We start from the raw sequence: 24128 nt of genomic DNA on the forward strand, positions 1-24128 counted from the left end.
GATCCGTGCGCCCTAAAACGTCGATGAAACATTTTACCCATACATACACTCACACATCCATTTCTTTTGAGGTATGCCAGTAAAATGTTCAGAAACTTCTGAAACGTCGAGAAATGCAAACATTTTCATTTTTGATTTTCGACCTATTACTATAACTACCCTACGGGAAGTTAATATTAGTCAATAATAACTAATATTTTTGTGTTACTTTTTTATAAAAATTTAATGAGTATTGCCTCATGAGAACACAAAAGTATTGCCACATAAGAACACACAAGTGTTGCCACATGAGAATTATCTATTAAGTATTGCCACATTTGATCTATTCAAATGTCTTAAATATTGTTAAACACTTAAGTTTATTTATTAATATTAAGCATAAAAAAATCATTTTAGATTCAATCAAGGTTGAAATAAATAATAAGCATATTACTGTATTAATAAATGTGCATTTACAATTTAAAATTGAAACGCACATTTGACTGACAAAATGAATCTATATATGTATATAAATATTTATACATAAATAGATACAAAAATATATATGTATATCGACAAAACTAAGTGTTCAATATGTAATCAAAATGTCTGAATAGCGTATACACTAATATATTAATTATTAATATGTAATTATAAATCTTATTCATAGACTTATTAGAAACACCACTTAATATTAACTTTGATTATAAAAGACAATTCATGTAATGATTGTGATGTTGAAGTGTATATTTAGAAATAAGGCATTTTAAAATTCAAAATATTTATCTGTGTTGGATGTCAGAAATAAAATATGTTTAATAAGTGTTAAACAAAAGGAAAATGTTGTTAAGAAATACTTTGTATTTAGTAAGATGGTTAGTTTGTAGGAGGCAGATATTATTTAATACATAATTGTAAAGATATATGTGGGTTTTTTTAATAACACGTTGATACATTTATGTAGGTTAATATTATATTTTAGGAGTGACTTAAAAGGATATTGAGTTGCTATATGACATTAAAATGTAATACAATATTGTTAGTTATTTTATTTTAAACAAATTTGTCGAAAGTTGCATTAAAATCAGACGCCTGATTCAAAAGTTACAAGACATTTACTTTACACAACACATCATTTTACATATTATTTTTTTGTTTTAAATACGATTTTAATCTATAATGAATTAATAAAGGCGTGGAAAGTTTTGTTATATTTTATATGTAACAAAAAGTGTTTATTTTAAATATATAGCCCACAGATTTCTTCCAAGAGGAATCAAAAATACAATTATTTTACATAATGAATAACAATTGAAATATATACAAAATTACAATATATAGTGTTAGAAATATTAATATTTATAGCCGTATAATAATAAAATATTTATTATGATATACTTTGATTTAAATCTTGCGCTCAAAACTTTGACAGTTTCAACAATGGCGGATATATGAATTGACAGTATCAATAAAAACGAATATTTCAAATAGTAAAATACATGTAGTAGTATGTTAATATCAAATTAATTCATGTGTGTTTTTAATTTTACATTAGTTAGTAATTTATTTTTGATTTTTTAACAATTTAAATCTCGGACTGAAAAAGTTTGACAGTTTTAAAAATGTCGGATTGAAATTGACAGTTTCTACGAAAACTAAATATGAATATATCATATTCCAATATTGTCTAGGGTAATCATTATACAATAATGATATATATAGTAACTAATTAATAGGTTTTATTTATTGTATTTATGAGAATATAAACAGTTTTTGGTAAAACTTTGACAGGTTTTAAATTGGGGCCATGTTTTGACAGCTCCAACTCCATTGTTAGAAAAATGATATATTTAATAATAATTAATACTTACAGCAATTTATATAATAAACAAGTTTCAAAAATATGATTTAATTAATATATTTAATGCTACTAATGGTAGTGAATAGTATTTGTTAAAATATGAAATAATTTTGTATTGACAGGTTTGAATAAGGCGCCGTTTTGACAGCTCCAACTACATTGTTAGAAAAATGATATATTTAATAATAATTGATACTTACAGCAATTTATATAATTAATAAATTTCAAAAATATAATTTAACAAATATATTTAATGCTACTAACGGTAGTGAATAGTATTTGTTAAAATATAAAATAATTTTGTATTGACAGGTTTGAATAAGGCGCCATGTTTTGACAGCTCAAACAAGAAAAACAGATACGATACGAAATATTTAATAATTATAGCAGTTTATATATTAAACGAGTAACAAAAAACAGTTTTTAATAATAAGTTTAATGCTATTAACGGTATTGAATAATATTTGTTACTAATTTTGTGTAATTTTGACAGGTTTTAAAATGGCGCCATTTTTTCTGACAGCTGCAGCTTCGTTGTTGAATATATAATATTTTTATTCATAATTGTTTAGTATGTGGGTGTTTATGCAGTAAGCAAGGTTCAAAAATGTGTTTTATATCTAATTTTTATTATTAAGTAAGTCAAAAATGTTATTAGAAGACGTAACGGGATACTGTCAAAAGCCTACACAGACTTGTCTCATAAGGCAATACCTTAGCATATAATGCTTCGTTTAATATTAAGATTAAAAATAATTAATAAAAGTAAAATAATTAAACGTTATTAACCAAATATTTAACACCTTACAAATTCTATTACTTATCTATTATCATTTGGTTTCTAACGGTACAAAGTGAGTCTTTTACCTTATCTGGCAATACTGCAGTGGCCGTGCTTTTACATAGTAAATCGAAAATGGTAGCTCCAAAATGTTAGAATCTTTGCAAATGTTTGTATTCCTTTTTAAATCAAAATATCGACGAAAATCAAGAGTGTGCACGCAATTTGTGAGTGCTGTGATTGTTTTAATATTCGTTCAATGTTTGTGTGTGACAGCCCAAAAGCGTTGTACTGAATTGAATTGTCTTAATGGGGTGTGTAAAAACGATACTTGTTTGTGCAATGACGGATGGCAGGGCCCCGAATGCCAATTCTGCGGTGGAAAAGTCAGGTAATAAATGATAATACTTGTTATAGTACTTGCCTAGATTATTAGGTTATTTGGTTAATTGATTTATTGATTTTGAAATGTCAGTCAGTGTACACTTTCTACTTTTGTAAGATTTTTGTAATAAAATTGTTAATTTGTATGTTTCGCTGGTTTTATGGCCTTGCGAAATTGTTTTGTTACGTTTGTGAAGTCTTTTTATAGATTTGGCTTTGGTTGCAAGATTTTTTGACAAGTATGCCATTTGTTTATATTGGCCTCAATTGTCAAAATGAAGCATTGGAGTGAAATATTTTTATACACATACTGGGGGAAGAAATGATTGTGTGAACAATTAAGATGCAGCAGTAATTTATACATTTTTTGTGAAAATGAGTAAAATTTTCAAGGCACATCATTTAGGACAGCACTTTGTAGTCTTCGACTAAACCTACCTACTTCTTATTGACAGTAAATAGCTAGATGAAAGCATACATATATATATATATATATATATATATATATATATATATATATATATTGAGAAAATGAGCACAATTTCCAAGACACATCATTTAGGACAGCTTTTTGTAGTCTTTAACTTCGACTATGCCTATCTACTTCTTATTTACCATAATTTACTCGATAAAAGTGGCATTTTGCCTTGAGACAATTACCATAAACTTCCCGATGAACGTAATTAATTCACTTAATCAATCCGAATGGATATTTAACAATTTGGATAAAATTTTCACTAATTTTGAAAAGTAAATATTACGTTCATCGAATAGTTTGCCTTAAGACGAGTTGCATAAACTTTTGTCCAATGAGATTTAGATTTAGGTAAAATTTTCAAAATTCATTTTAAAATACAAGTATTTGCTGTGACTACAAGCTATTACAATTGATATCTTTCAAACAGACTTATAATATTTGTGATTGTATTATTTATATCAGTTTGAAATTTGAATTGTTATGAATGAAATTATGAATTCATTATTAATATTCTATTTACAAATTACAAAATGGTAAAGCTGAGTTCATCTTTGTTGACAAAACTTCAATTTAAAAATACTATTTCAAATATATTGAATTTAAATTAATATTAATTAATATTAGTCTTTTAAGTTAGATTTTTTTGAATAAAAATATTTATTTTGTGAATTGATTTATTTTTTATAAAAATAGAATTAAAAATAAAAATTATTTAAATGTTTAAATGCCCTAAAAAGTTATTTTTTATTGAGACTATTGTTAATAAATACATATAATAAGTAATAAAAACTACTAGTGGTGTATGGCATCGTGCCATAAGGCAAATTGCTGGAACTTCGCGTACCAAAAATTATTTTTTTTGTGAAAAAATAACATTTTTGAAAAAAAATTACTCTGCAAAATTAGATTTTTGAGAAACTATAAATTTTTGCCAAGAATTTACTTTTATTTGAAAAAAAGACTTTGAAGAAAAGTGTATTTTGAAATATTTTGGGAATTTTGAACTTGTTTTCAAAGCACAATCGTACTGCTTTAACTGCATAGAGACGAAATATCGAAGCGCGTAAGCGCCGCGTTGCCGTCTAACGGAAAAACATTGTTACGGAACCCATAGGAATGTTAACAAAATTTATACTTATTGTTAAAATCTCTATAAAATATCTGATAATTCCATGTGCATATGTCTAATGATCATTTTTGACCGCCAAATGGCAATTTTTTAACTTATTTTTATTGAGAGTCCGAAACCGCTAGAACTGCCTTCATGAAAATTTGATACATTCTTCATCTTGTCAATACAAGTAAAATGTTTTTTGAATTATTCAAATCGGATGCTCCGTTCTCTTATAAACTGAGTTACCGTTTTTGGCACTTTTTGCCCTGTACCTCCGTAACGGCTAGACCCGCCTTTGCCAAAAACTAATCAGCAGGTCTCCTTATCAATACGAATCGAATGTTTTTTTTAATTATTCAAATCGGTTGATCCGTGTTCTCGAAATCGTCGACGAAAAATTGTATGTATACATCTATTTTTTATAAGGTATGCCAAAATGTTCAGAAACCTCTGAAACGTAAATATTTATAAAAATGTTCATTTTCGATGAACTGTACTTTTTGCCCTGTACCTCCGTAACGGCTAGACCCGCCTTTGCCAAAAACTAATCAGCAGGTCTCCTTATCAATACGAATCGAATGTTTTTTTTAATTATTCAAATCGGTTGATCCGTGTTCTCGAAATCGTCGACGAAAAATTGTATGTATACATCTATTTTTTATAAGGTATGCCAAAATGTTCAGAAACCTCTGAAACGTAAATATTTATAAAAATGTTCATTTTCGATTTTGTTTGCCTACGGGAAGTTAATTAATAATAATAATACACAATTATTTATTTGCCATGAATAAATAAATACATTATTTGTAATTATAAGTGTTTTTGCTTCTTTCTGTTCAAAAGTTTTCTTATCATTTATTGTCAATGTTAAAATATGTATAATTTGCATAAAAAATAGATTATATTTAAATGAAATACGCATTACAACCGTTTTTTTTCAAAATAAATATATTTTCTTTAAATTTATCATTTTGAATTATTATTTCCTATATGGTTACACACACACACACACATATATATATATATATATATATATATGAAGTATATGTGAAGAACATAAAGATGTATATGTATACTTTAGGGTGGTCCTTAATATGGACATTTTCGAATTTCTTTGCTCCCAAGGACTCAAATACTTCCTAACTAATAAAAGAAAATTCTCCAGTTTTAGCTTTTAATATTAACATTTTGACAGTACGCAATTTAATTAAAATATTATATATATTTATTATTAAGTAAAATCTTGCACCATGTGTGATAGTTTGTAATTTCAAATATTCTGACACTCAAAAATATTTATAAATCACTTAACTTTTAATTAAATCCATGTGAACTGTTTAACGAAATATTTATTCATCGTGGCATCAAAATTAATTTTGCAGCAAAATATTTATTTTATTGATGATAGTAATAGATTGCTATCAAAATTACAAGTGTGCCAAGAATTTACTTATTGGCATATGTTAATAATAAATATACGAGACTTTTAATTGAATTGTGGACTTTCTAAATATTAATATTGAGAGCTAAAACTTTCAGAGAATTTTCTTTCACCAATTTGGAAGCATTTGAGCCCTTGGAAGCAAAGAAATTCGAACATTTCCATATTAAGGACCACCCTAATATATATATATATATATATATATATATATATATATATATATATATACGAGGTCTGTTCAAAAAGTACCCGGAATTTTCGTTTTTTCAAAAAAATATTTATTTATTCGTCTACATTAATGTGGTCCCCTTCAAAGTAGTCCCCCCAGATATAATACACTTATGCCAGCGTTTTTTCCAATTTTCGAAGCACCCTTGATATTCACTTTTTGATATGTCCTTGAGCACTCTCGGCGATTCGGCCTTTATTTCTTCAATCGAGGAAAACCGCCGTCCTTTCATGGGTCTCTTCAACTTTGGGAATAGGAAAAAGTCACACGGAGCCATATCTGGTGAATTTTTGCACTTTGCAACACTTTATTTCATTTTTTACGCAAAATTTAATACAAATTCTTTGACTTTTCAATTCTTCCATTGTAAAAATCGCCGAGCTCAGAAAAACACGTCGAACCTTAGCGACTACCACAGACAAAGTAAACAGTGAATATAGCTGAAAATTTCATCATACTTTAGGGGCATGTATACCAACACAATAAAAAAAAAATTTTGACAATCAGACACTCCAGACCCGCGAAATTTAATTATTAGTAATTCCGGGTACTTTTTGAACACACCTCGTATATATATATATATATATATATATATTATATATTTTATATATATATATATATATATATATATTTCTATTATTTTTGTTTAGATTGGCAGAGCCCTTTGGGTCAATTCACGATGGCCCCGGAAACTATTCGGTGGGAGTCAAATGCTCCTGGTTAATCGATGCAAGGGGCTCCAACGATCTGATGCCACACAGTTTATGGAGCAGCAATTCTGCAACATCCCCAAACCACACGATAAGACTGCATATCGAAGAATTTGCCACGGAGTGTGGTTGGGATCATCTGTATGTCTACGATGGGGACAGTGTGGACTCACCTTTGTTGGCTGTTTTTAGGTAAAATATAATAAATACTAAATAGATAAGTGATAAATGATTATGGGATATATATATATATATATATATATATATATATTTCCAAGGCAATTTAAAACTATGATTGCTGACTACATTAATACTTTAAAACACAATATGGACTTTTCTAACCCAACTGTACTACAATTCGAACAAAATTTATTCAAACGAAGAATTATTGAAGGATCTTTTTCAACTATTTACAGCAATGAAATAATAAATAAACGGAATGAACAAAACACGCTGTGCGACACAAATCTCTTTTATTTAGATAGCATTTCCAAATTTCTCACAAAACAATAAAAACGACGCGCAAAGGACTCGCAATTCGTTCCACACATGTGTAGAATCTTGGCAAAAAATATTTTTTTAAATGTCCTTTCTCCATTATATCTTCAACCAGTCTACGAACAACACACTATCCAATTATGATTTTTTAAATTAGTATTTAGTGAAAATATTGTGTAATTACAAGTTTAATGTTTATAATACATAGTGTAGTGCATTACCATATCTTGATACCATGGATTATTACAATTTTCCAATTTAACATTAAGATTAACTAATTGTAAGTCACTAATTCACTTTTTCACTCTAATTCAATTGTTTTAGTTTTTAATTTTATTTTTAGTTTCCACTGAATGAAGGCTAGGATTATAGCCGAAACGTATGGATTTAAAATAAATTTTTGAAAGAAATTCATGCTTTTTATTGATGTTATGCCCGATTACTAGACTTTGCTAATATATATATATATATATATATATATATATATATATATATACAGGGCCGGTCCTGCCTTGCATGCGATGCATGCAAAAAATGCGGGCGCACGCCTTAGGGGGCGCCAAAACGAGTTTCGGAAATTAAATTTATAATATAATACATATTTATAATTTTTTATATAAAATCTAGAATTATTTATATAAAATCTAGAATACTTAATAAATTATAATAAACAATCTAACTTACCTATAGGGATCGGAGACACAAAAAGCATTATTTATTTTGCAATGTGATATCAGTAAAAACAATTAACCGATTAATAACTCTGAAAATTAGTAAATAACAGCTCTGTTTACGGCTTAATCTACTTATCCAATTTTGTTTTTTTGAAGTTACCGTGGAATCGAAAAAGAAATTATCGAGTGTTCAATCCCATAAGCGCAAACCTGCGAAATATTAAATTAATTATTGGGTATTATTGACGAAAAATTGCGAGCTGATTTAGTTGAAACGAAACTTTTTAACAAATAAAAACAAATTATAATCGGGAAATAAAAAATGGGGAGTCAGTGCTTAGAAAATGGCATGTTTTTTCCGAGAAATTGAATTGTAACTTTTGCTTTTGTTGCAAATGTTTCGCATCTGATGAATTTTGAATGTTGAAGACATGCGTGGTTAGGGTTATGGAAATGGAACAAATATGAAAAATGGAAGCAAAATTTACTTTGGAACAAAAATCTTAAGGCTTTTTTTATACCTAGTAGTGTCCATACTCTAAATTTAATAATTATTAACTATGCAGAATTAATACATCATACAAATATAACAAGTTTTGTTTCAATATAGTTCAAGAAATGTGTAATTTTTTTGCATTTTTACTGATTTTTGGACAATACCTCTAAAATACGTTAAAAATTTAACTTTGAAACAACAAACTGATACTCTGAATATGACGGGACAGCAAGGATAAATACAATTCGGCTCTTACGATATCAATAAGGAGAAGTTTACGACGCAATTTTGGATATTGTAAATAGTAAAAAATTAAATTAAATTAAAATTTTAAAAATCCAACATGAAATACGAGTGTTATGATTGAAAATGAAAATCTAGTTTTTTTTAGCCTTCTGGGCATGATTTGCTCAATAGGATAAATCGCATAATAAATAAGTAAAATGTTTTAAAACCCAAATATTAATATTTCACTTACGTTCAAAATAATTGAAAATTTAAAAATATTTGCTTATAATAAACCCGCGAATCGCTTCGATTTTCTAAATAAATTTAAAATCAATATATTTTATACGCTTTTAAATTATATCTAATTTTTATGTACTTAATCCAGAATAATTAAAAATTAATTTTTAGAAAATATGTAAATTATTTTAATGTAATAGTAATAATTTTAATGATAAACTGTAATGATAAAATTAATAGGGGGGTCGCTAGAAAAAAAGCTGCATGCCGGCGCTAAGGACCCCATTACCGGCTCTGTATATATATATATATATAATTTTTCTTTTTCTAGTGGTCTGATGTACAAAGATTCCTACTCGGTGAGAAGGGTGCCAGAGATTGTAGCAAGATCAGGTTCAGCCTTATTGCATTTTTTTTCGGACGATGCTTATAATATGTCCGGATTCAATGTTACTTATAGAGTTGGTCCAAGTGCTTGTCCGACGAGAGACTCTAGTGTGAATTGTTCAGGTAATTATATTTTTGAACTAGTAGTGTATGGCATCGTGCCTTAAGGCAAGTTGCTGGAACTTTCCGTACCGTAATGAAATATTCGAGAAATTTTAAACGTTTTCAAATATATTATTACAAATACTGTAACTTTCATTATTTTTAAATAAATAAATTTATCTCCAGAACATTAACAATCGTCATTTCATATCGAATTCAATTTCAAAAAAATAGTTTAGTTGTCTAATTTACACAAAATTGAAAAAGTGCTCCGATATTGTCACAGTCTAAACGCATTTGCAAATAATTCTGTGCGACATTTTCACTTATACTGTGCTTAGCTTGGCGGCATTTATAAGAACTAAAATGATTGTTGTTAAATTGAGGAGGCTACATTTTAATATACCTCGTTTTATATTTTTGGACTGGTTCGATTTTTATTTGTTTATAACTTCTAAACAAATTGTCCGATTGTTTTGCAATATCCAGCAAATTTATAGCCAATTAGATTATCTACAACTTTTGTTAATAACAAAATGTTGTATCTCATATCCTTTTACCCAAAATTTGCAATGAAACAGGTTGCTGTTAAATTTTGGAGGTTGAGTCAGTATATCTTGCTTCACACTTTTGGACCAGCTCGATTTGTATTTATTTATTTATAACTTCAAAACGAAATGTCCCACCATTTTGCAATATTCAGCAAATTTATAGCCAATTAAATTATCTACAATTTCTATTAACAACAAAAATTGGTATCTCTGGTCCTTTTATCAAAAATTTACTTTTAAAAAGGTAGTTGCTAAATTTGGTGGTCACATCGTACTCATATATCTTACTCTGTCACTCTACATTATCAGGTATATGTTGCTCTCTTTCGCACTAGTGTTTTATATATCTCTCTCTCTCATTTTCTCACTATATACTGTTGTGTCTCTTTTACGTTTAATCAAAACAGACTCTATATCACATCGCGACTTAAGAAGTTTTACTTCAAAAATAAAATTCTATTTTACTAATTCATACATCGCCAACCTAAGAAGTTGAATTCAAATGTAAATAATAAATCAATCAACTTATCTCCAGAACATTAACAATCGTCATTTCATTTCAAATTCAATTTAAAAAAAAAAAATAGTTGCCTAATTTGCACAAAATTGAAAAAGTGCTCGCGTATGGTCACAGTCTAAACGCATTTGCAAATAATTCTGTGCGACATTTTCACTTATACTGTGCTTAGCTTGGCGGCATTTTCACATTTTTCAATAGTTTTCACAAAATTGGAGCAGTGCATAAACAGTCTAAACGCACTTGTGGTAAACATTTGTACCGGAGTGTCGCTTAGACTGTGCTTAGCCTGGGTGATTTTTTGAATTCTCAATCCAAAATTACAAAAATATTTTATAGAAAATAAAAAAAGATGTAATAATTTGTTCAGAATGTTCAGAAACCTTCAAAACGTCGAGAACGGCAAAAATTTTCATTTTCGATTTTTGGCCCATTACTATAACTACCCTACGGGAAGTTAATAATGAAAATCAAATTTTAATTTTAAGTAATAGTCTTTTATAATTTTAATATTTTATTATTTAAGGTCATGGTGCCTGTAGCGAAGGTGTATGCATATGTGAACCAGGTTGGTTGGGCTCAGCTTGCGATCAACCAGTTTGTCCGGGAGAATGTTCTGCTCATCTGGGCCAAGGTGTATGTGATCATGAACACAAGAGGCAAGTATATGAAAACATATATATATATATATATATATATATATATATATACATACTAGCTGACCCAGCAAACTTTGTTTTGCTAAGAAAGGTATATATTCTAAACAATTTCTAGAGAATCAAATATATTAATACTTGTAATGTATAAGGATTAAGTGTTGTTTGAATGCTATATGCAATGAGGTATTATAAAAACAATAAACCCCATTAGTTTGTCTATATTTTATCAATACAATCATTTCTGGAAGTTTTGAAATAACATGAATAAAAAATAATATAACCTAGAAAATGCTTCATAAATGCCAATGAGTATATAATTATACAAATGAGATCTTTCATATTAACATTTCAAAAAAGTTGATATTGTTGAGTTTGTAGTAACACTTGCGTACACGTTTTTACTGACTTGCAAATTTATAGCTGTTTTTTTGTAAGAAGCATATGTGATTTTATATATTTATAATTCAGTGCACATATTAGGTAATAACATACTAAAATTTTGTAACTCCAATATAACGTTTTATATTTTTAAATATTTTTCAAAATACTTATCAAACCGTGGACTTGCAACTATTGGAAACTAGATATGCAAGAGTGCATTTGTTTACAAAATTTCACATTTATAGCTTTTTTTGTTAGAAACATATGTGATTTTATATTTTTATCATTGAGTACATATATTAGGTAATAACATACTAAAATTTTGTAACTCCAATATAACGTTTTATATTTTTAAATATTTTTCAAAATACTCATCAAACCGTGGTGGTGGACTTGCAACTATTGGAAACTAGATATGCAAGAGTGCGTTTGTTTAAAAAATTGCACATTCATAGCTTTGTTTGTTAGTATTGTATGTGATTTTATATTTTTATAATTTAGTACATATATTAGGTAATAACATACTAAAATTTTATAGCTCTAGTATAATATTGTATATTTTTAAAATATTTTTCAAAAGTGCTTTTCATATCATAACCAACCGTCGATTCGCAACTAATAAAAATAGAGTATGCACGTGTGCATTGCAATTTTTTAGTTTTTTCTGTTAGAAACATATTTGATTTTATATTTTTATAATTTAGTACACATATTAAGAAATGACATACTATAATTTCATAACTGTATTACAACGCTTTATATTTTTAAAATATATTTTAAGGCGTCAATTTGTTTACGTCAAAACGTTAAGTAACGTTTTTGTATATAAATGAAACTACAAACAAAACTACTAACTACAATTAAATAATATTCACCTAAAACATCCTATTAAACGTAATTGAACATGATCTGTCAAAAACATTTGACATTTGACGTATTAGCCACCGTCCATTGTTTTATTCGTATTACGCTTCTACAAAAATGTTCAAATTAAAAATGTAAAGTCTCCACGCGATTTTGAAATAATATCTCACCTTTCCGACAACCTACTAATTAGCACGAGTTTTTTAAGACTAAGACTGGCCAAACCGGTTTAGCCGTTTTCGAGTTTTAGCGCATCATTTTATCGAGAGCTCCATTTATATATATATATATATATATATATATATATATATATATATATATAATATGTTATACTTACTCAGTTTTCTTTTTTTCAGGTGCCAATGTGGCAAAGGTTTCCGTGGTTCAGATTGCTCCCAACATGCATCAAAGGGCTGGTGGAGAGCTGCTCGTGCCAAAGATTTTGCACCACCAGGTTCAGCTGGACATTGTGCGGTTGTTTGGAAAGATTCCTTACATGTTATCGCAGGAGAGAGCTATTCCAGGGCTAATGCTCTTGTATACACTTATGACTTCAACGGTAATAAAGCAATGTATATATATATATATATATATATATATATATATATATATATATTATCCTTAACATTATCTTAATACTTGTGATTTTTCCCCTCAGGTAACGTTTGGGAAACGGTCCACGCAGACAGAGGTGCCCCATCTCCGTCACCTCGTTATGGAGCCTCAGCTGTCATCTACGGTGACAAAGTCTTTATGTACGGAGGAGTTCTTTCGGCCTCTTCCTCGCAGACTTCTTCCAGTCAAGATCATGCTTCGATGAAGTCATGGGGCTCCCAGGGATTGTACTCCAATGAGCATCCTCCCAAGTCGAGTGGTAGAAAGAGTGGTATGCATCACAGACTGAATAGTGCGGACAGTCATGGACATGTCATCGGGGGAGCTTGTAATGAGTTGTGGGCTTACGATGTTAGTGCTAAGACTTGGGAGAATATTACTGTGAGGATTCCTTTGTCGGAGAAGTGTGATGGGGTTAACTCTATGTGTGGTAAGTGATATAAAGTAATCCAAACTTTGTGTGCATAAATACACACAATTATATGTTTCTTTTGATAACTATTATTAGTTATGATTTTTATAATTTTTCTTTAATATCTAGAAATAATCTAGTTGGTGTATGTCCTAAGTGTGCAGCTTTTTATTTTAAATATTATTGTTTTTTTTTATTTATTTTTTCAACTTTTCGTAGGGTAAGTTGTAGTAATCGCAAACAAATCGAAAATGATTTTTTTTTCGGAATTTTTGGAAGTCCCAGCGATTTGCCTTAAGACACGATGCCATGCACCACTAGTTAACTTCCCGTATGGTCGTTATAGTAATGGGCCGGAAATAGAAAATGAAAATTTTTGCATTTCTCGAAGTTTTGAAGGTTTCTGAACATTTTTAAGCGGCATACCTCAGAAAATTAATGAATGTGTGTGTTTTTTATGTCCGCATTTTTTCGTCCACGTTTTCGGGCGCACGGATCAACCGATTTGAATGGTTTAAAAAACATTCGATCTGTATTGATAGGGAGATGTGCTGATTAGTTTTTGGCAAGGGCAGGTCCAGCCGTTACGGAGATACGGAGCAAAGAGTGCAGAAAATACAAATCGAGATTTTGAGAGAAACGGAGTATCGGATTTGAATGATCTAAAAAACATTCAATTTGTAATGATTGGGAGAAGAGGTGATTAGTTTTTGGCAAAGACAGGTCCCGCGATTTCGAAGATACAGAGCTAAATGTGCAAAAAATGGCAGTTTTTTAGTGAACTGATTGTCCGATTTGAATGATCTAAAAACTTTATGCTTGTACTGACAAAACAATTGCTTTTGAGGATAAAAAATTATTACATCTTTTTTTATTTTTCATAAAATATTTTTGTAATTTTGGATTGAAAATTCAAAAAATGATCCAGGCTAAGCACAGTCTAAGCGCCACTCTGGTACAAATGTTTACCCGAGTGCGTTTAGACTTACAAATGTTTACCCGAGTGCGTTTTATTTTTAATTTGTCATCAGTTAAGTACATTTTTAATTCTATTTTTAGTTTGGTCGCCAGTAGGGTCCCCCTCCCTTTTTCATTTTTAGTTTGGTCGTCAGTAGAGTCTTTTTCTTTAATTTTTATATGCTCGTCAGTATAGTTTCTTCTACCTTTCTACCTTCTACCTTTTTTACCTTTACATTTAATTTAATCATCAGCAGAGTCTCTTTTGAATTTTATTTTTATTTTGTTCGTCAGTAGAATCCCTCTCCTTTTTCCATTTTTAGTTTGGTTGTCAGTAGAGTCCCTTTTTATTTACGAATAATATAGAAATAATTTCTAATCAATAAACTTACGTTTAGTACACGGCACAAATGTTTAATTTGTTTTATTATTTTCAAGGAACTGGGTAAAATATTCTTCTGATTCAGGTATTTTTCATTAAATCAAGATACGTACTACTATGCAACTTTAAAATGTTTATTTATTTATGCCGATTTTCTTGTTATACAACGACAGATATCTATTCACATACACGACGACTAATCACGATTGACCCGTATAGAAATTATTTCATCGAGAGCGAATAATGAATCTTTGGCACTTGAGTCTCATCTTATCATATCTGCCGTAACGCACTTCCGTTGCATTTGCACGGATTTACACCCTAGTCGCGCCTTAAGACATTTTACTTCAAAATACTCCTCGATTTCCCCACCAATTGTTTCAATTTATTCATATTAATATGACCAACTGTCACTTTTTAAATGTCAATATATTTTTTAAAATATTTTTAATTTTTTTTACAAATTTTCCACCATGTTTGGGCCGCCAAAAAATTTAAAAAAGAGAAAACCTTTAGAACCGGTTATTAAAAAAGTGAAATGCGATTTGGAAGTATGCGCCTCCAAACCAATCCGCGAGACCAAGAGAGAAAAAAACATCGTTTCTGGTGCAGTCGAGCTGCAACGCCAGAAAGAATATCAATGGTTACTTTACCAGAGCAAAAGCAGAGACCACCTGGACCGAAAGCAACTGCTTACTAATCTAAAGGAAGAGGTCAAACATACTTTATACGCTTATGATAACGATTTGAGAAAAAAACGTGAGAAACTACGTCGACTTCTGCTCCAAGAAGAAGAAGCTTTGTACAAAGAAGCCGTTGCCCAAGCCCAGACGGATTCTGAAAAGCGTTACGACCTCATGAAGGAACGTTTGCAGCACTTAAAAGACACCCAGGAGGACAAACGTATGGAATTGAAAAACAAGAAAACCTTGCAACTGTATCTGAACATTTGCGAAGACTTGCGACCAGAAGCATCAAGAGCCATGCTCATCGAATCCAAGAGATCACAACTGCAACAGATGGAAGACAAAAAGATCATCCGTTACTACCAAGATAAAAAAGAAGAAATGTGGCAAGAGGTATCCGACAGAGAACGTCAACAAGCCTTAGATTACCACAAACTGGAACAACAAAGACTCAAAGACCGAAACAAGTGCATTGTCAAAACTCTGCACGAGCAGGTTCTGGATAAACACTTAGCCAAATGTCACCAGCAAGAGTTGAAGTTGCTTGATCGTGCAAAAATGGACGAAAATGTAGCCGTGTTTAAAAAGGACGAATTGGAGCGCAAACAATTGGAGCATGAAAAGAAGCTCAAGTACAAGTACGAGTTGGAGACTCAGATTGTTAAAAATGCCAAGTACGCTCGTGATGAAAAACAAAAACTTAAGACTATCGATGATACTTTTGCTAAATACATCAAAGACTTTATGGAGCAACAAAAACGCGAAACCAGGGAAGACAAGGTGCGTATGTACAATGAAACTGAAATGTACTTGGAAGATTTGCAGAAGTACCATCAGAATCAACTTTGCGTGGACAAACTACGCGAACGACTTGTTGAACAAGACAGAGTCGACAAGGACACCAAGAATTTAGCGGCATCAGCTAAAATAAGAAACTGGTCTGATAAAATCAGATACGACAGCTTCGTACAATCTAAACAACTCATCAAACATAAACTCGATGCTTTGGCTAAGGAAAAACAAGACAAAAAAGAATCTGACTTGCTAGACCAACAAATCAGGCAGCAACAACAAAATCTCGAAGACCTTTATAATGCAGAAAAGTACAAAAAGAATCGCGAATTTGGTGAGTTCATTCTCCAACAGGCAAGGGACAAAAAAGTTAAGCAGATGGAAGAAAAATGTGCTGATCGAAGTTACGATCATTCCATCCTGGTAAGCCAGCAGAACAAGTACAAGAACTGTTTGGCACACATGAACTTATTGGAGAAAGGCAGTTTGGCGACCAATGTCTTCACAAAATACATTCAAGATTCTTGCGACTGCGGTGATCAAAAATTGAAACAGAGAAGTCTGAGGTTTCAGAAAGCTGATCAGGAAGAGTACGATAAAGTTTGGAGGCAAAAAAATTACACGTTGCCCGATTATCCGGCACTTGAGAAAAAATGTTAATGTATATAAATGATAATAAATTTAGAAATAAATTATTAACATAAGAAAAGTTGAAAGGTTTGTCTATAGACAATTTGCATATAACATTTGTTCAATCGATAAATTTCAAGCCTATGGACTGTATTTTTTTCGGTGATAAAATGACGTATACTAGTGGTGTATGGCATCGTGCCTTAAGGCAAATTGCTGGAACTTCCCGTACCGTAATGAAATATTCGAGTAATTTTAAACGTTTTCGAATATATTATTACAAATAGTGTAACTTTCATTATTTTTACTATCTTGTTTGTTATATATGAGCAAATCAAATGTAAATCATAAAGCAATTTATCTCCACGATATTTATTAACAATCATCATTTCATTTCAAATTTAATCTATAAAAATAGTTGCCTCCAAAATTACACAAAATTGAAAAAGTGCTCCCGTACAGTCACAGTCGCTAAAAATTCTGTGCGACATTTTCACTTATACTGTGCTTAGCTTGGCGGCATTTTCACATTTTTCATCTTTTCACAAAATTGGAAAAGTTGGAAATTGGCGACCAAACTAAAAATAGAATTAAAAATGTACTTAACTGATGACAAATTAAAAATAAAAGAAAAATAAATTCTACTGATAATTATTTATTTATTTATTTATTTACATATATACATTATTTTCATATCTCAGTCAGACAGAGGTGCCTGGTATAAGAGATTATGAAAAACAAATTAAATTAAAAATGAAAGAAAATGGGACTCTACTGACGAGCAAAACTCAAATAAAAATAAAATCAAAAATGGCCTTGTAGTTTCTATAAATCTTTGAAGTTATTAATGAAAAATATTTTTAGGCAAGACAGATATTACATCTGTTCAAAGAATGAGATTATATCGTCAGCGAAAAAGTAAAAAAAAATTCCATCAGTCAATGAATGTATGCTAATGTTAATTACATAAAGTTCTTCAAACACAATTATTACATTTTTACCAAATTTTTACATTACATGATGAGTGTACAAGTTGCGAAAACAATATTTGTTAGTTATTAGTTTGTTAGTTATTAGTTTGTAATATTATTACAAGTTATTACATTTTCAAGTCGTAAATGCTAATTACAATGACAAACCGATCATGAATTTACTAAAATCTAGTAAAAACTGTTTCATATACTTTGATATTGAAATTTTAAATAAATCGTAGTAGAAATGCGGACTTAAGTATTTCCATAACTCGGGATACTTTTTTTCAGTTTTCTTCAAATAACTTTTAATTTTCTTCTAGGCCATTATAATTTGTTTACATTAGTAAAAACTAGATAAAATTTATTAAAATCTAGTAAAAACAGTTTTATGCACTTTGATATTGAAATTTTGAGAAATTCGTAGTTGAAATGCGGACTTTAGTATTTCCGTAACTTGCAATATATGGTGTTTTTTTCAATGATTGTTTGATTGAATTTTGAAGGACCAAATTTGTTATAAACACTTTAATTTGTAACTTTATGTATTTATTTTATGTTAATTACAAGCTATAATCGTATTTATAATAATTTCAATGTTGTTTTTGATAACGTATTGATTGATTTGATTTTTTATATGATTTTGGATTGATGACTTTTTGTTTATATCAATATAAATCGCACCCTTTAATATAGCTCGAACATATGGATTGAGGATATTTTTTTAGTTTTCTTGAAATAACTTTTAATTTTCGTCTCGGTCATTACAATAAAAAACAAGATAAATTTTCTAAAATCTAGTAAAAACAATTATATACACAGGGATATTAAAATTTTGAATAATTTTTTGTTTTTCTATATTGCTCGTCACCAGATTTGAAAAAAGATATTTTATTGCTAATAGATTTTTATGTTGTGTGATTTTTTTCCTCAGGTCCTTTAAAATCAGCAGGACACACAGCAACTCTGATAACATCCTACGACATCAAAAAATCGGAGAGCATGATCATAATTTTTGGGCACAGCCCTGAATTTGGGTATTTGAACACTGTTCAGGAATTCAATTTTGGTACCAGAGAGTGGAGGATTTTGGAAACCAGAGGGTATCCTGTAAAAGGAGGATATGGGCACAGTGCCAGCTATGATGAACTCACACATAAAATATATGTTTATGGAGGTAAGAGTTGAAAAATTACTTTTTGGAGCAAAAAAGAGGTTTAACTAAGATTTATACAAAAACCGACATTTCAGAAAACCGGTTTTCGAATTTTAATTTTACAAAAAAACCGGTTTCAACCGGTTTTCGAATTTTACATAGAAAATAAATTTTTGCTCGATTTTTTTTTGTAATTTATCCGCAAAATTAGTGTAATTTAGAGCAGTATTTGACTGAATTTATTCATTGTTCAATTTTGTAGATAGTAAACAAAATTATTTTAATTTTAATTAGTAGAACTAAAAAATAATAGACTATCTTGATTAAATAACTTTGAAAATAATTATTCGTTATTCCTGCATCATTTTCACATATAAAAATAAAAACATTTTTATGATAGTGAAAGGAAAGTTTTCGAATAAATAAAAATAATACATTTTTAAATAAAAAATGCATTAAATTAAAAAAAAAAAAAATAATATTAGATACATGTTTGATACATACTTGTTAATATCAATTTTAGTTTTAAAAATAATTAAGCTAAACTCGCGTATTGTCTGTTCCGAGCAACTTTAATTAATTAATTTTAAACATTCTAATTGTTTTTTTTTTTGTTTAATAAAATATGATTTCAAAAAACTGAGAACGTCTATCGAATTGCTACTTAGACATGTGCTTTACTCACAAAATTTTCTGAAATAGAAAATACTCTCATACTTGCGACCGAATTAAGCTTTAATTATTTTTAAAGCCTGATATAATAATTCTAAGTTTTTTGTTCTTTAATTTGTGACTTCTAGGGTTTAAAACTCTTTTTTTAAGTTTGAGTAGAGGAATTTACTTCTTCAAGGAGAAATCACACTGATTTAAATTAATAATATACACTAATATAAAAATCTAAATTAATATAAACAAAATAAGGTTTGTCGGTTTTTAAAAACCGGTTTTTGTAAAAATTACGGAATTCGAAAACCGGTTTTTTAGTGAAAAAAGTCGGTTTTCACTGTATAAATGGAAAATGACAAATATAGCCAAATGTAAAAGATAGATGAAAACGTTTTGATTCTTAAAATCATATCGGTTCAATAGTATTCGGAATCTTATCAGTCTTCTATGGTTCACAGAAAGGATTTGTGTTATCTTATTATCTAATGTGTATATTAATTTAGATTTTTATACCAGTGTGTATATTAATTTCTCGAAGAAGTATAACTTTCTCTACTCAAACTTCAAAGAGAAAGTTTTGAGTTTTAGAAGCTACAAATAAAAGAACAAAAAACTTGAAATTAATATATCAGGCTTTAAAAATATTTAAGTCTAACTTGGTCGAGAGTGAAAGAGTATTTTCTATTTTTTGAAATTTTATGAGTAAACAAAGGACACGTCTAAGTAACAAATCGATAGTTCTCATCTCACTCTTTTAAAATCATATTTTATTAATAAAAAAAATATTTGGAATTTTTTTAAACTAATTAATAAAAATTGCTCGGAATAGAAAATACTCGGGGTTTAGCTTAATTGTTTTTAAAACTAAAATTGATATTAACAAGTATGTATAAATATTTAATATTTTTGTATTTTTATTAAACTAATAAATGTTTTTTATTTAAAAATGTATTATTTTTAATTTTTCGAAAACTTTCCTGCCACTATCATAAAAATATATATCCGCTATCATAAAATATAAATATATAATAACGAATGATTATTTTCAAAGTTATTTAATTCAGATAAACTATTATTTTTTGTTCTACTAATCAAAATTAAATTAATCTTGCTTATTATTTGCTTATATTTTATATCAAATCATATTACGGATATTATTTTCAGGTAAATTTTATACTTTGCACTTTTATTTATTTAAATTTATATTATTATTTATCAATATTACTAGATGTTAATAATTTAACAGTTGTAATAATTATTGAAATTAAAAAAAAAATCTTGTTTACTATCCATAAAATGGAACAACAATTTATTATTCAGTCAAATATTCTGCTTTAAATCGCACTAAATTTGCGGATGAGTTTTTGTTGTTACAAAATTGTTGTTGCAAAAATTGATTTTCTATATAAAATTCGAAAACCGGTTAAAACCGGTTTTCTGGTAAAATTAAAATTCGAAAACCGGTTTTCTGAAATGTCGGTTTTTGTATAAACCCTAATACAAAACCTTTCTGGGAACCATTGCAGACTGATAAGATATCAAATGCTATTGTAACGAAATGATTTCAAGAATCAAAACGCTTTCATCTATCTTTTATATTTGGCTATATTTGTCATTTTCCATTTATACAGTGAAAACCGACTTTTTTCACTAAAAAACCGGTTTTAGAATTCTATAATTTTTGCCAAAAACCGATTTTTAAAACCGGTTTTTGAAAACCGACAAACCTTAAATTTATAATTCGAGACAAATTTTTTTATAATTCGAGTATTTGTTTAACATTGTTGTAATTTCAGTATATTATACTTTAATATGCCTACTTTGGTAATAAATATTACAATTGATAACGTTTCTTGAAAAAAAAAATCTAAATTTTTACTATTTTATGAGAAAAGTACTTCTAAGTCTAAGAATGTTGATAAATTATTGAATTGATTATTGAAAGATTTGAAAATTCTTAATAATTCATCTATTTGTTTTACATTCTTGTAATTTCAGTATATTATACTTTAACATGTCTACTTTGATAACAAATACTAAAATCGATAACGTTTTAAAAAAAAATCAAAATTTCTACTATTTTATGAGAAAAGTACTTCTAAGTCTAAGAATGTTGATAAATTATTGAATTGATTATTAAAAGATTTGAAAATTCTTAATAATTCATCTATTTGTTTTACATTGTTGTAATTTTAGTATATTATACTTTAACATGCCTACTTTGGTAATAAATACTACAATTGATAACGTTTCTTGAAAAAAAATCTAAATTTTTACTATTTTATGAGAAAAGTACTTCTAAGTCTAAGAATGTTGATAAATTATTGAATTGATTATTGAAAGTTTTGAAAATTCTTAATAATTCATCTATTTGTTTTACATTGTTGTAATTTTAGTATATTATACTTTAACATGTCTACTTTCATAACAAATACTAAAATCGATAACGTTTCAAAAAAAAAATCAAAATTTCTACTATTTTATGAGAAAAGTACTTCTAAGTCTAAGAATGTTGGTAAATTATTGAATTGATTATTGAAAGATTTGAAAATTGTTAATAATTCATCTATTTGTTTTACGTTGTTGTAATTTCTGTATAATATACTTTAATATATTAGGTTGTCAAATATCTCCCTTCCGCTTTTTTGTATTATAAACCAATAGCAAAAAAGCGGAAGGGAGATATTTGACAACCTAATATTTACTTTCATAACAAATACTAAAATCGATAACGTTTTAAAAAAAAATCAAAATTTCTACTATTTTATGAGAAAAGTACTTCTAAGTCTAAGAATGTTGATAAATTATTGAATTGATTATTGAAAGATTTGAAAATTCTTAATAATTTATTGATTTGTTTTACATTTTTGTAATTTTAGTATATTATACTTTAACATGTCTACTTTGATAACAAATACTAAAATTGATACCGTTTCTTGAAAAAAAATCAACTTTTTTTCAGGTATCATTTCCGAGTCAGAAAGCAACCAATACCTGACTTCAAAATTATACAGCTACGAGCCAAAAACTCGCATTTGGAAACTTCTTACACCAGCTCCCAGTTCTCGGTTTCTGCATACTGCCAATTTTGTATCGGAAGGTCTAATGTTGGTCTTTGGTGGTAACACACACAACGACACCTCTCACAGTTTTGGAGCCAAATGTTATTCCAACGAACTTCTTGCCTATGATGTTGTCTGTGATTCCTGGCACGAATTGGAGATTCCACGAGAGCTCCATGCAGATTTGGCAAGATTTGGACATTCGGCTGTACTTTTTGAGAGTGCTCTGTATATTTACGGAGGATTTAATGGACAGATGTTGAGTGACATGTTGAAGTACACGCCAGGAGATTGCTCAAAGCTTTTGTCGGAGTTTGAATGCCTAAACACGAGACCAGGAGTGAAGTGTGTGTGGGATGTTAAAGACATGAAGTAAGAGTTTTGATTTATTTCAGTCTTATTTAGTTTAACACTATTTCTACCGACATATCATGTTTGCTATTCCTACCGCGACCGGTCATGCAAAATCTATATCTAACTTCCCGAAGTAGAAGTTTATGTTTTCATCAAAAAATCCGAATTGCTAATTTTATGTTTTCTCGGCGTTTCAAGCCATTCTGAATCGAATGAGACCAAATTTAAGGAAGAAGTATGTGTGTGTGTGTGTGAACAGATTTTTTGCCGTAAATCGACGTTTTTTTCAAAAACGGCCGCACTGATTTCAAAAATTCAATCGATCGATATCTTATTGTTATCTTTATCTTATTTTATCTAAGTTTTACCGTTAAACAATTACGTACTTATAAAATTTTCATTTTATTGTTATCTTTATCTTATTTTATCTAAGTTTTACCGTTAAACAATTACGTACTTACATAATTTTCATCTTATTGTTATCTTTATCTTATTTTATCTAAGTTTTACCGTTAAACAATTACGTACTTACATAATTTTCATCTTATTGTTATCTTTATCTTATTTTATCTAAGTTTTACGATGAGGACTGTTGTTTGTCAGTTTTGTGCGACGATCGACCGAGCCGTTTCTTTATAAATCGCATAAAAGTGAAAAATTTAACGTCTACGTTTTAGCCCGCAATTCTGAATCGATTTTGAAAATTCAAAAACTGTTTGAAAGATATTGGTTGGGAATCGTGCTGATTAGTTTTTGATAAAGATCGGCCGGGCCGTTTTCTTGTAATAAGGTGTTAAAATTTTTTTTTCGGCGATTTTCACGATTTTTTTTTTTTTGATGGTAGATACCATAGTCTTATAGATCATACTAGAAT

At 28.9% G+C, this 24128-nt stretch overlaps 1 protein-coding gene across 1 annotated transcript in view; it reads left to right on the forward strand.

The window, feature by feature from the left end:
- Positions 1–2730: 2730 nt before the first annotated feature.
- The window catches only part of LOC113386433 (attractin-like protein 1), a 56471-nt gene continuing 35073 nt past the window's right edge, over positions 2731–24128 (forward strand). The window contains exons 1-8 of the mRNA XM_026624214.1: positions 2731–3012; positions 6918–7169; positions 9442–9620; positions 11194–11326; positions 12928–13130; positions 13230–13616; positions 18951–19193; positions 22801–23272. Of these exons, the coding sequence (XP_026479999.1) occupies positions 2771–3012; positions 6918–7169; positions 9442–9620; positions 11194–11326; positions 12928–13130; positions 13230–13616; positions 18951–19193; positions 22801–23272 (2111 nt within the window). The 5' untranslated portion in view covers positions 2731–2770. The remainder of the gene's footprint in view (positions 3013–6917; positions 7170–9441; positions 9621–11193; positions 11327–12927; positions 13131–13229; positions 13617–18950; positions 19194–22800; positions 23273–24128) is intronic.

Source organism: Ctenocephalides felis, unplaced genomic scaffold (assembly GCF_003426905.1).
Source record: "Ctenocephalides felis isolate EL2017-DRISC unplaced genomic scaffold, ASM342690v1 CF-g0.4_SCAFFOLD_03571, whole genome shotgun sequence".
In the NCBI taxonomy this organism is placed as follows: domain Eukaryota; kingdom Metazoa; phylum Arthropoda; class Insecta; order Siphonaptera; family Pulicidae; genus Ctenocephalides; species Ctenocephalides felis.